The sequence below is a fragment of a genome, unplaced genomic scaffold (genome assembly GCF_019419815.1).
Source record: "Pyrus x bretschneideri cultivar Hongxiangsu unplaced genomic scaffold, Pyrus_bretschneideri_v1 Contig27, whole genome shotgun sequence".
Classification (NCBI taxonomy): Eukaryota; Viridiplantae; Streptophyta; class Magnoliopsida; order Rosales; family Rosaceae; genus Pyrus; species Pyrus x bretschneideri.
Window position 1 is genome coordinate 4,432,720 of NW_025999579.1, and position 14,296 is coordinate 4,447,015.

At 38.5% G+C, this 14,296-nt stretch overlaps 2 protein-coding genes across 2 annotated transcripts; one reads left to right on the top strand and one right to left on the bottom strand.

The window, feature by feature from the left end:
* The first annotated feature begins 5,494 nt into the window (after positions 1–5,494).
* Positions 5,495–7,693, top strand: LOC103952993 (glutaredoxin). The gene is made up of 4 exons (XM_009364705.3): positions 5,495–5,864; positions 6,061–6,149; positions 7,241–7,339; positions 7,461–7,693. Exons 1-4 carry the CDS (start codon positions 5,764–5,766, stop codon positions 7,532–7,534), a joined length of 363 nt encoding a protein of 120 aa, XP_009362980.2. The 5' UTR covers positions 5,495–5,763; the 3' UTR covers positions 7,535–7,693.
* A 625-nt stretch (positions 7,694–8,318) lies between these two features.
* Positions 8,319–11,734, bottom strand: LOC103952994 (LRR receptor-like serine/threonine-protein kinase GSO1; the record flags this gene model as incomplete). Its single annotated transcript, XM_009364706.3, has 1 exon — positions 8,319–11,734. A coding segment is annotated over one exon (2,958 nt), but the record flags the coding sequence as incomplete, so codon positions are not given.
* Between the last annotated feature and the right edge of the window lie 2,562 nt (positions 11,735–14,296).

A 14,296-nucleotide genomic window follows, 5' to 3' on the forward strand; every position in this document is an offset into this window, starting at 1 on the left:
GTGACCCACGGCGGCATGTGGGGGTACCCGAGGTTCCCCCCTTATGTTTTTTTGATGTCCTGAATCCGTTTATGACGTCCGTTTTCCGAAATTCAATCGTTATGATAGAGTTTTATTAATTGGACCCTTTGTGTGCTTAGGTGCGATTATTAACGACAATTCTGTTCCTCCTATTTCACACAACTCTTCGACGACAGAGTATCTGTGAGTGGACCCCTTCTAAAATGCATGTTTTAATAGTAGAAATGCATACATGAAAAACATGATTTAATGGTTACGTTTTATGAGTAAATTAGATTTACACTTTATGATTGTCATGCTTTTCTGAGAATATTTTGGAATACCATACCTTATCGAATTTATATTCTTTGTAGTATATATGATGGATGACTACATACTATTTATGAAAATGTTTTTACACTCTTTGTAGTATATATGATGGATGATGGATGACTATATACTATGAAGATGTTTTGAGATATATGTACTTATGTTGGAAAGATTATATTTAATGTTTTTGTGCTTATCTAGTGGCTACCATTCTACCTACAAACGATTATACTTCTATTGGCTTCGGTCGAGTGATGTAGTGGCCTACGGGTTGGAAGATATTTATTTTGGCCTACAGGTCGGAAGATATTCATATATTTGGCTTACGGGTCGGGTGATGTAGTGGCTTCGGTCAATTATGATACCACTATTTAACACACTATATATGATATATGTTTTACGAAGGTTTTATGGCATGCTAAGGTTTTCGGTCAATTATTATACTATTGAGTTTCCATAAAACTTTGGGGGTTAGTACGTTGTTGAATAACTATTTCAGTATTATATATATATATATATATCAACTTGGTCCATTCATGTTTGTTTCGCGCCCCCTCAAGATATAGAAACGAGGCATATGATCCGAGCTACGAGACATTCCCCTACCAGTGATACCGTGTCATCCTCTCTGCTTTGACTTCAATTGTAATAGCACATTTCCCTTGTATTCTGAATTAGATATATGCTCTGAACATGTCATGCATTATCACTATCATTTTATTGAATACTATTATATTATTTTGGTAAAGCTTGCATTTGAATATTATATTATGTAGTTCGGGCGAAATTTATATGCATATTTTCTCATGTTCTCGGCATATGCATTCATTAAATGGCTTGCATCATCCTTGGGTGTTGGCCAACACGTGGCCATCCCTTTGTCCTCCATATATCAGGATTGGGGCGTGTCAATTTTGGTATATCTTCAAAATCGGTTGGCATGGAACCGAACCGATCATTAACGGTACAACTTTGGTTTGTTTTTTGTTATACCGGCCGTATACCATACCGACCGATATATATATATATATATATTTTTTTTTTTTTAAATACCTTAAAGCTATCCTAGGTATTGTTTTGCATGCAAAAGTCATTTAATAGTCTTAACCTTTAGAGCAATTCCACCTCTAAAAAAATGCGCTAGCACCCAGCCCATTTAATCCACTCAGTGAACAGTGATAAACCCCAATGAACAATAATACGCCAAATGCATCTCCACCCCTAAAACTAAATAGCCTAGTCAATTTTATTAAAATATTATTAATTTTTATTATAAAATAATAATTTAATTTTTAATTTCTGACTTCTTATTCCCTTCTTCTTCTTCTTCTTCTTCTTCTTCTTTTTCCCACTTTTCCCACTTTCTTCCCTGATTTTCCAATTGTGCGGTCAAGCACAATTTCACCAATCCCACGGATTCTATAAGATTCTCTTCAAACCGCCAAAACCCATATGAGATAAGCCAAGTTTAGCCCGACCTGAATTAAAAAATGGGAAAGATTAAAGCTTTCTAGAGGCGGAAAGAGATAAAGATAGAGATGGAGGGTTTTGGATATGGAAGCTCGAGTTGGGGTGGTGGTGGAAGGAAAGCAGAGAGCTTCGAAGGCAAGGAGGATGATCGGATAAGGACGGAAGGAGGAAGCACGGAACCAGGAACTCGTATACTCATCAACGATTATCACCATCGTCGTTAGTGGGTGGTTTGACAAAGTAGGTCAAGCAGCACAAGGACGAGGCCGCGAGGAGGACGACTGGATGAGGACGCAAAGAGGAAGACACGAACTGTCAAACGCCTTCCGACTTCACGCTAGCGTCAACATGGCGTCAGATGGGCCGTCTCCTTCCTCTGTCGATTCTGGGTCAGCTTGTGGCCTGGCTTGGGTTGGGTGCTAGCCTAAAGGGCTCAGGTGGAGCAAATTGAAGGGAAGCCGGTCCACGTTTTAGCCTAGGTGCCAGCCAAAGAACAGCGGTGGAACTACTTTTAGGGTTTAGAAAATTGAAACCCACACGTAACTCTTAATTTCTTTCTACTCATCACTTCCCGATGATCTCCCGTAGCGCAGAGAAATTTTTAATTGTGACGGGAACACATGTAGTAAACCACGTGTTTTTACATAAGTGGTGGGAAATTTTATTTTTTAAGTTATTAACTTTTTAACACACATATCCCATCATTTTTATAATGACACGTGGTGTACCATCCCGTATACCGGTTATTCTGAAAAATCTCTCCGTAACGTAGCTTCCCTGGCAGTTTTCCTCTTCTCATTGACGAATCAACAGCCATCGCACTTCTCCATGATTTCCATTCTATATGTTTAAGTTAGTTTAGTTGCTTTTTGCTGTCTTATGATGTAATATCATATGAATGATGCTTACAAGGTTCGAATTAATGTGATTTGATTAATAATTAAATTATAATAGTTTGTGTATATATGATATTAGTTTCTGCTTATTACCTTGTGCTTGTTGCCTTACTAAAATTGCAAGTATGTACGATATTAGTTTCTGTTTGCCTTATGAAACTATGACATTCTATATATGCTTACAAAGTTTGTGAACTATTATATAATTTGTATTATATTAGTTGTTATTGCCAGTGGTGCCATTTACCAACCAAACCAGCCAACGGATTTTGTGACAGCCCGTTCCAAATTATTCGTACCATAGGTGTGAAATGACGATTTTGCCCTTGGTGGGTATTTGTCATTTTGGGTGGTTGTTTTGTTGTTTTGGTTGGTTACACCTGGACCACACACCTACACCCATAAAAGTAACCATAGGTAATCCAGGACGATGGAAGGTAACTGTTTTCCCGTAGCAATCAATGTTGGCACGGTTATGGTGCAACCAATATGTGCCCAAAATCACATCAAAATCAACAATATCTAACGAGATAAGATTAGCTGGCATAACTACATCCTCCACCATCACTGGACATCCTGGATACACACAATCGACATAACATCTCTCCCTTCTAGGCATAGCAAACTCTAAATCATACCCTAGAGGTGTAGGGTGAGGTTGCGTCACTTGAGCAAATGTATGAGAAATAACAGAATGTGTAGCGCCACAATCAATATTCCACGTGTGCATGAACAGTGACAAAATTGGAGGCTCATCGTTCGACGTGAAATCGAAGGATTCCTTACCTGCATATGGTATGGTTGAACTCGTATGGTCCTCACGAACATAAAGGTACCATTTTCCACTTCGATCCGTCACGTTTGCAAGGGTTTTGAGTCTCGTCCGTACAAGAGAGAAGGAGAGAGAGAGAGAGAGAGAGAGAGAGAGAGAGAGAGAGAGACTGTTCCAAATTATTCATACTGTAGGTGCGAAATGATTCGGAACGGGCTGTCACAGTTTTGGCTAAATCGATTTTCGGCAATTGCAAGAGAACGATTAGCTGTTGATAGATGATTTTCGGTAATTGTGTATATATGGCTAGCTAATGGCATAAGGAATTTAGCATCATTTGCTAACTGAACCCAGCCCTAATTAGGTTTACTGACATCTGGAAACCCCACCCCAACCCCCGCATGGTGCCGCACAGAGCCAAATGACTCTTTGCCTTACAATCCAAGCCGTTGGATTTCAAAAGGTTAAAAAAAAAAATGTCCTTTCTTCTGCAACTGCCACATGGCAAGATCCTGCCATCCAACCGTAATAATTTGAACATCAACCGCCAAGATTATTCTAACGATAAAACATAAAAAACAAAAAATAACCATTTTTTTTTCTATAAATACCTTACCATATTCTTCATTTTCCACCTCACAACTCAATATTATTTTTGCTACATTCTCTTATATAAATTTCAACCTTCCAAATCATCTTGTTACCAACAAAATATAAAACATGTGTATGTGAATAGTAATCATCTTTGCCTTGCCTTTTCTCCTCTTAAACGCATGAACCTGCACAAATACCATTACTACTTAAAGTGAATAATAAGAATAAGGCCAAATTGGATTAATCATCCTCGTGGTCATAGGATGCTTGCGTGATGACCCCTGTGGTAAAAAAATTAGGAATTAAACCCATGTGGTCAACACTGTTAGCAAATTTAGCCCAGAAGTAAAGTTTCTGTTAAAGATCTGTTAAATGTTGGATAGAATTGTATTTTCATGTCCACTAACAAAAAACCATCCTAGCATTGCTGATAAACTACACCCTTATATCTTTTGCCGATCAACAACGTGAACTCTAGTACCATCGATGGTTGCCGCTTCTCTCAATCTTTTCCTCTTCTCTCTCTCTTTCTCCTCTGTCTCCTTGGTTCCCTCTCTCATCTTTCTCATCTTGCTCATGGCACAATCCCCGAATACAAATCAACATTCAATTTTGCAAACAAATTAACTCTTTCAATCTCATTTCTACTGTTTTTGCAATGAACACTTTGTGAACTTTGTTGTAGTTCTATGCGGAGGATTTGTTTTTTCCCAAAACTTGACTGATTAAAATCTGCGGTATTTCTAATGCTTCTGCACATTTGGTAGGATAATGCTCAAACTGCTTACAATCAAAATAATCAAAAACCAAAAACCCAAAAAGCACCAAATGTATAAAAGGTAAGGACTAAGAAAGAACAAAAAATCCTGCTGCCAAGTCGACGAAGAAGTCTCCATGGAAGAGATTAAGAACTCTACTGAGCTTCCATATAAGGAGAAGGGAGACGGAGAGGTTAGACCAAATCCAACGCTGATAGAGAACCAAACTCTGAGAATGCGACAATGGGTTTTGTCGAAATGGAAGTGGGATTGGTTGAAATCCCAGAACTTGAAGTCCAAGATTTGGAATTTTTTTCGTGCTTTAGAATTGGGAATGTTATGAGGGTTTTAGCTAAGCTTTTGGCATGTTACAAACTATGAAATGATCATCTTACCCTCACTCACGTGCATGCTACTAATAGAGGAAGGGCGAAAGTTTTAATTTTGGGTATAAATCCTAACAGAGTTAGATCACAGGGGTTTAAATCCGAATTTTTTTACCATAATGGCTATTTTCTGAATACCTTATGACCACGGGAACCATTTATTCAATTAGGCCGAAGAATAATTTCATTGCCTTTCAGATGCTCCAATCCATTACGTTCCGTTTAAACTCTTTTCAAATTAGGATAATATAAATATATTATAACTAGTGGCTATCGCCTTAGCGAAAACGACAGAGTTAAAGGCATCACCGATTACAGTTTCGCTACAGGAAAAAGAAAACGACTGAGACAAAGTCAACATCCAAGTTGCAATTACCGAATCGAGTTCTTCTCTCTGTCTCGTTGATCGGCGAAGCTGATAAAATCACAAGTGCATGCAGAATCTGATTCCAACACCTGTGCTCTTCCCTCCCTCTCTGTTCTTGTAATTTCTCGACACCAAGCAAACACATCGCTCTCGCTGTCTCTCTCTCTCATCGCATATATAAAGGGGGCAAATGGGTTCATTGTTCACCAAGAGTATCAGCGAGGAACAGCTCGAAACGGCGCTCACCAAGGTCAAAACCATCGTCAACTCCAACCCAGTTGTGGTTTTCAGGTTTGTTTTTCTTTTAATTTCTCATCACCCAATTCACCAATTTCATGTATTTCTTTCTTTTTCTTACAAATAACTTGTGGAATTAAACGTGTTTTTTTTGCCAATTAATTAGGTGATTAATCCAATTTGTTGTTAAAAAAAATCATTAGCTTTGCTTAATAATTTGATGTGTTGTGTTCTTTGTTGTTGCTGGCAGTAAAACTTACTGTGGTTATTGCAAGAGGGTGAAGCAGCTGCTCACTCAGCTTGGAGCAACTTTCAAGGTCATTGAATTGGATGAGGGAAGTAAGTCTCCCTTTATCCTTTTTAATAGTTTTTGTTTGTGATTTGGTATAATTGATTTTCCAATTTCATTACTGGACCACCAACTTTAAGAAAATAAAGTAAAGCATATGGATTTAACAAGATTTTAACAGGGTTCAATGCACAATTAACAACTTAATAGTCTGGGAATCTTTAATTTATTCAAATTATAATCCTAACTGAGTTAGTAGCTCATAAAAAATATAAATTTGAAGTCTTTATTCCTGTGAAATGAAGGTCTACTGATGCTCCGGTTAGAATATGCGATTACGGGACAAGGGTTTAGGGCCGAAGGGGTAGAAGAAGACCTAGAAGGACTTTGGAAAAGAATCTAAGAAAAGACGTAGATTACTTGGATCTAACGGAAGATGGGACACATAATCGAGCGCAATGGCGTTCTAGGATTCATTTAGCTGACCCACTCAGTGGGAAAAGGCTTTGTTGTTATTGTTGTTGTTGAAGTCTTTATTCTTAAAGGTGCAAGGATTAAGGATATGACAAAGGAATCAAAAGTCCAAACAAGTCATCAACATTTAGAACAAATTTTGATGACTTTGCACAACATTCCAGCAACATCCTAAAGCGGTGAAAGGGTGTTTCACATAGAAGCCCTTTATAAGATTACAATTTACTGAAAAAGCTTCAAACCCAATACTAAAAGCACCCTTCGTACTTTGCAATGGGACAAGCGCATCAAAGGAATTTTGCAACTAAGAATCAATTAGAACATGATAAGTCGATAGTTGACGGGTTTCTTTCTCCAACTGAGCTGTTTTTTACAACACTAGTGTTGAGAGTATCAATCCCACATCGGAAAAGGAGGGACTTTGCATGTGCTTATAAGTAGTTGGGCTACATTGTGGAACCTCAACTCTCTTCAACTAGTTATTGTTATAGTGCCTAGTCCAATCCTAAGAAATTGAAACCCGAAACGGGCAAATGCTAATTCAGTGTCATGACAAGTAAACTGAGAATCCTCTTCTGATTGGTGTTATAAGAAGTTTCTAATGCTAAGCTACCCCTAAACTCGGAATACCAAATTACTAAGGAAGTTATATGTTTGATTTTTGAAGTTGATGGAGGTGAAATGCAAGCAGCTCTAGCGCAGTGGACTGGGCAAACGACTGTACCTAACGTGTTTATCGGGGGAAAACATGTCGGTGGTTGTGACTGTAAGTGCATATATTCTTGCTTATTCCATGTTTACTGCAATATGATATCAAAAATAGACCCCTCAATTCATCCCAATTTAGTTGTCTTTCAAATAGTCATTTACTTTTTTGGATCATACAGCTGTTATGGAGAAGCACAATGCAGGTCAGCTTGTGCCCCTTCTCACTGAAGCCGGTGCCCTTGCCTCCAAGTAACGACTTTGTCCCGCGAATGAAGAGGTGAAACTAAACATACCCATATTCCTACATCTGGGTTGAAGAAACAGACCTACGTGAACAATGTAATAATAGTTTGATGAAAATAATGTAGCTACTTGAATCATTGTGCTTAAGAAGTCTTCGTTTTTCTGCCAAGTTTCCGTTGCGAATTTGACTTCTTGTTTCGTTTCAAACTGAAGATGCTGAGCACACAACTGAGATTGGCAAATACCAGCGTAAGTCGATACGCTACTTGAATACGGCGGTATATTTGATAGGGATGGTTAGGACTTGGGAGGGGACAAGAGTTGGAGATGTATATCATCTCTGATACAGTAGTATATCTGATAGGGATGGTGGGGACTTGAGAGGGACAAGATTTTGAGATGCATATTGGGTGGATTCTGTCATAAAACCACTTGTGCTTTTGCAAGTTTGGTATCTTTGATTTAGGGCCTCGAAAGAGTGGTAGAGTTTGAGTCGTACAAGGAGGTGCAGCCCTCTAATTATGCAGGTCCGAAGTCCAAACGCCTGCTTAGAGTCGGCCTAACATTTGAAGACTCGGCAGCACAAGTCTTTGTTTTGTGAAAGAATATTGTCGCTATGGTGTCGGCAAATAACATTGGTGAATAATATGTCAATATCAAAACGTTTCAACGTCCTAATAATACTTGTATTTTTATTACATATACAAATATCGATAGTTTTATCAACTATCAATACTATAGATACAGAAATCGATGTTATCGTTATCAGTACATTGGTGGATAATATGTCAAAGTTAAAATGTATCAGCATCCTATTAATACTTGTATCAATATTACATATACAAATATTGATAGTTTTATCAACTATGAATACTATAGATACAGATATCGATGTTATCGTTATCAGTACAAAACCCAATGACGAACGTATAGCGCAGAGAATTTCTACTCTTCTTTAGAACAAAGAAATATGAAGCAACTCAACATTGGTTGGTGTGAATCACCCGCTTCATATATCAATAAGAGAATCCAATTCAAAATGCCTCCTTACTGTAGAAATCTATACGCTGAAAAAACTCAACCATTTCCACTCTGGTTAAAAAAAAAAAAAAAAACTGAAAAAATTCAAGTAAAGTGAGATTGTACAACAATTTAGTTCAAAAATGTAAGAAGGCAAAAGATGACTTGGGTAATTTCCATGGATTCGAACTCTTGGGTAATTTCCATGGCTTCGAACTGAGGTATTTACTATTTACCATGGCATCTTCTTTTCACTGTGTGGTGTAGAGTAGAGTGCATGCTGCTGTTGCTGCATTTCTTCATCTTTTGAATTAACCAGAGCCAAAGAAACCACATTCCAACACTCACCACCCCTCTTCTTCTCATTCCCAAAATCCCACAACTCCTCTTCCCTCTTGCACTCCGCCCCGCCTCCGCCGCCGTCCATATTCGAGACGGAAACTCTTCTCCAGTTGCACCACATCCTCAGCATGACATAAAGCATCGCCAAGCATATTACTGCCGACGTTAAAACAATGGCCACTATAATTCCAGTCTCTGCAGCATCAGAAAGGCCCTTCTTCCTCTGCCTTTTGGATTCCGAACACGACGCTAGTGGTGGGCCGCAGAGCTTTGGATTACTCGAGAAGGAGCTGGGTGGGAATCCTGAAAAGATTGATGGGATTTGACCTTGGAGGAAATTATTTGATAGGTTTAGCATGTGCAGGCTTGTCAGCTTTCCGAGTGAGGACGGAACTTCTCCTTGGAGTTGATTGGAAGAGAGATTCAATCTCTCCAACTTCATTAGGTTTCCGAGGGATGAGGGGATTTTTCCGGAGAGGAAGTTTTCGCTTAGGTCGAGGATTACTTGCAGCTCAGTGAGTTCTCCTAGCTCGGATGGGATCGAACCGGTTAAGTTGTTTTCTGAGAGCCTCAGTTCATATAGCTTCACGCATTGCCGGATCGTTGATGGGATTGAACCCGAAAAACTGTTTCTTTGAAGATTGAGAACATTGAGAGAAGTGAGATTTCCCATCTCCTCCGGCATCATGCTTGAGAGGCTGTTGCCTTGTAGAGAAAGTTTCAGTAACTTCGAACAGTTGCCGATCTCTGCCGGTAGTGTTCCTTGGAACTTGTTTGTTGACAAGTCAAGTTCTCCCAACTCTTGTAAGCTCCCTAACCATGCAGGTATTTTTCCTTCGAATCGGTTGTTACTCAGTAGAAAATGCTCAATAAGCTTTGCAGAAGACAATTGAGGTGGCACTTCTCCTGTGAGATTGTTGAATGACAAGTCAAGAAATTTGAGCTGTGTGAGCTGGCCGAATTCAGAAGGGATGGTGCCGGCGAGGTGATTGTATGCAAGGCGGAGACGGGTTAAGTTTCTAGCCATCGCTAGTCTAGAAGGGATTGAACCTGAAAAGCTGTTGTTTGTCAAGTCCACTTTGGTCAGATAACTCGAACCAGACAGTGGATAGATGCTTCCATTAAACCGGTTGTGGGAAAAATTTATGATCTTGAGGTTTTTGAGAAGAAAAAGGGATGCAGGAAGAGGGCCTTCAAAGGAGTTGTTGTAAAGGGTAATGGTGCTTAGCTGAGAAATGAATCGAAATGTGGGTGGCAAGGTTCCAGTGAGTTTATTATCTGCCAAGGCCAGTAACCGGAGACTTCTGCAGTAACCTAAGCTAGGCGGGATAGGTCCTGACAAGCCGTTCTGCCTCAGGTGAAGCAGAACGAGACTCTTAAGCTTCCCAATCGTTGCAGGGATGGAGCCCGTGAAATGGTTTCCGAAAAAATCAATTTCTAATAGCTCTGTGCAATTGGTTAACTCTGTTGGTATGGATCCTGACAGCTGGTTGTCATACAGGTAAAGGGTTTTCAACTTTTTCAGCTTCCCAATCTCCGCCGGGATTCTACCTGTGATCATGTTTCCGAACAGATACAGATTTTCTAGGTAGCTCATGTTTCCTATTTTAGGAGGTAGAGTTCCAGTGAAGCTGTTGTTATTGAGTACAAGATCTGTGAGATTCTGTAGCTTGTCCAGGGCAGCTGGCAGCTCTCCTTCGAAAGTGTTATCCGAAAGGTCTAGCTGTTGGAGTGAAGAGCAGCTGAGTAGGTCTAGAGGAAATTTTCCAGTGAGCTTGTTTCGAGCGAGAAGAAGTTGTTGAAGATTTGAGTTGCTGAGGCAGAAATTGCTTGAAATTGTACCTGTCAAGGCATTATCAGACAGAACCAAAGATTCGAGATTCTTTAGTTGTGTGCTGAGGAGGCCTATGCTTCCTGAGAGGTTGTTTCGCGACAAGTCAAGATTCTCGAGCTGTGCTAATTGGTTAAGCCCTGAAGGGATATCACCGTTCAATCTGTTCCCTACCAAATTTAAGTAGTTTAAATTTGCAAGCTGGCTTAGCGCGGAAGGAATTGTTCCAGAGAGGCTGTTGTTGGCCAGGTTCAAGATTTGCAGCGATTTAAGTGATCCTATCGAAGAAGGGATATCTCCTTCGAGCATGTTGTTGGATGCTGCAAAGTTTTGAATCTCTTGGAGGCCATGAATCTCTTCTGGTATGAGGCCAGTGAGGCTATTGTTCCGCAGATCAAGAGATGTCAGCTTCTTCAAATCACCAATTTCAACTGGAATGCTTCCATTTAATTGGCAGTAGGCAAGTCCCAACACTCTCAGCTCAGTCAGGTTTCCAATGCTTGGTGGAATTGCACCTGAAAACAAGTTATCTCCTATCCGAAGAACTTGTAAGTTCCTCAAAAGACCTATTTCTGCAGGAATCCCGCCGGAGAGAAAGTTCGAGTAGAGGAGGAGTATTTTGAGACTTTGAAGCTGTCCCAACTCGGGAGGAAGTGGACCAGCGAGGGAATTTGAAGAGAAATCGAGTGTTTGGATCGAAGAGAGTTGTGAAAGCTCGCGAGGGATTGGACCAGCTAATCCTGATCCCGATAGGTTAAGACCAATAATATGCAACTGATCGTCTGAACACAAAAGGCCATTCCAACTGCGTATATGAGCACTTGGAGACCAGTTGCTCAAAACTCCTGCTGGATCAACAAGTTCTGATTTGATTCTCAGAAGTGCGGAGGAAACCCTCGAATCGTCTCCAAGAGAAACAGCAAGAACAGCATAAAGTATTGCAAAAAACAGCAAGAAATGAGACATTTCAACGCCGCCAATTACAAAATGCACGATCAAGATCAAGCAGAAACCAAATTATCTGAGATCAAATTCGAAGACTTAGTAGTATTTCTACTCAGAAATTTCATGATGAAAGAAAGGCAAATGGAAACAAGAGATGGAATGAGAACTGGAGGAGGGAATTTGATTAAGAGGTAAGACAAGAAGTTTAAAACCATGGTGGGATAAATGGAGGCCTTGGAGTTTAAATACTCTTCTGAAGTAGAACTAGGCTTACCTAATCAGTTTGAAAAGTAAGTTGATAACTAACATTCATCAAAAGTAATTAAGGCTTTTTTGGCTGCCCGACTATAGCGATGAGCTGATAAAAAGCATTCACCTCATGCACTTGGAGTCCCGATTTTGACCCCTCCTTCCCCAATATCGCTTATATCGAAAAGTAATTAGGCTTTAAGCACAGAGGTCTTCTTTCTTTTTTTCAATTTAGCTATCTTTCTCACCTTTTTGCTAGTTCTGCTAAAAGATATGATGATTTTCCTCTCCTTTTTCTTCTCATCAAGGTACATTATGGGTGCTGAAAGATGTTTTTAGAATCTTATGGAGGTGTGGGGAAGGGAAGTGCATGGAGAGATAAGGATAGTGTAAGCATGGCTAAAAGAAAAAGAGCTTAGGAGAAAAGTATTCCACTTGCAACCTAACAGTAAATTCAAGAAGTGGACCTCACTCTAGGCCCACTTTAAGTTTGAAGTTAATATGGGCTGTCTAATTAGGACAATTCTTACGTTGAGTGTAATCAATGTAGAGTTAGGTGGAACTAAAATACAGAGTCTCATACTTTTGCGAGAAATGCCCCACAGCTAACGTGGTTAGGTAGTATTCTCCAAAATTTTCTTCTTTAGTACGAATATATGATCCACGTCGCAGTCATGAATTTTTTTTCTTTCTAATATCCAATTTACAATTATTCCAAGAAGAATTGAGTAGCATTGGACTTTCTTATAGACATGTTCAATTTAACTTCTAGGATTGTTGGTCCACTAAATAGGTATAAATCCATGATGCTGTTGCAGCTATAAAATGCAGAAAAAAGGCCTTAGAAAAATTGATAGATTCATGCATCTTTCTACTGTTAATTTGCATTAGGGTTTCCACGTTCCACGATCTAAAAACAACTAAATGAGGAGCAAAAGGAAATAAATGTTGACATATACAATTGAACGCTTTCCTTCTTATTGACAACTATTGTTCATAAAATTAGAACGCTGTATTTGTTCCAACTTAACGAAGATTAAATCTTACTAGACCAAATGACCAAATTCTCAAAGTTAGAAGTTCGATGAAGCGAGATTGAATGCCTATATTAAAAATAGTTTCTAGCCCTTCGCAAGTTTTCTTATGTTTGAAGTATATTTATGCTTTTGGTCGTTTAAAATATATTATGAAACGAACCTCACAAAAACTTGTATAAATAAAATAATGACACGGATCCGTCTATATATATATATATATATATATATATATATATATATATATATATATATATATATATATATTTCTACTGTAACCTAAGCTACCAAATATCAAATTAAATACAGGAAGAAAACACAAACCAAAACAACCCCATCGGACTGATCAATCATGGTGAAACGCGCAATAGAGAAGATCCAAATATCATGTGAGGTTTGGTGTAATACATTCAAACATGCTGCGTTGGCTATAATTAAATTTAATTAGGTCTAATCTAATCAGAATATATATAATTGCCTCAGTAATTATATAAGTAATTTATTATTGAAGGGATTATTCTTGCTACTAGTGAACCCTAAAACAAGAGGACAAACAAGGTTGCTTCAAAGTCGGGTTTCTAAATCTTTTGATAGAGAAGTTCTCTAGAAGTGCTTAGCTATCCGCCATAGCTTTATATTTTTCACCTTTGCTTGGTTTTCAGGATCAAGAAAGAGAAAACCAATATGGATGAATCAAGTCTGAGAAATTGTTGTGGTACTAGATTACCGTCACGTAGTGTGATTAGCTAGGTGATATAAGATGAAGTGGTGATGAACTTTAGAGTAGTAGTATGACTTTTTAGCTAAAATGGTTTTTGAGATTGGTATAACTCCTCACTTTGGTCTTTGCGATTTGAAATTGATAGAATTGGTCTTTGATTTTGTCCACCATCAATCGTTTTGGTTCTTCCGTGAAATATATTCATTAAATAAGGATGAAATAATAAAAATACTCTTAGTTTTTGTCAAATTGTTTTGGCCCATCGTTTATTAAATTGAGGATAATTTTGTTATTTTGGTTTTTATTTAACAGAATTTTCATAGAATGACCAAAATGATTGATGATGGACAAACTCAGGGTCTATTTATTTCCAATTTTAGGGACCAAAGTATGAAGCTATGTCAATCTCAAAGTATATTTTTGCTAAAAAAAACAAACAAACCTAATAGTATTATAAATATACACATGTTATGTTATGAGTATTAATCACAGCTTGTAGCGGTGTTACAATCTCGCAGAAAAATTGCCCCCCAAATGCTTGATTAGGAAAGGGAAAGATCATATCACACCCAAATGCTTATTTTTCACTTCTAGTTTTTCCCATATAGGATACCTTTTTTTCATCTTTAT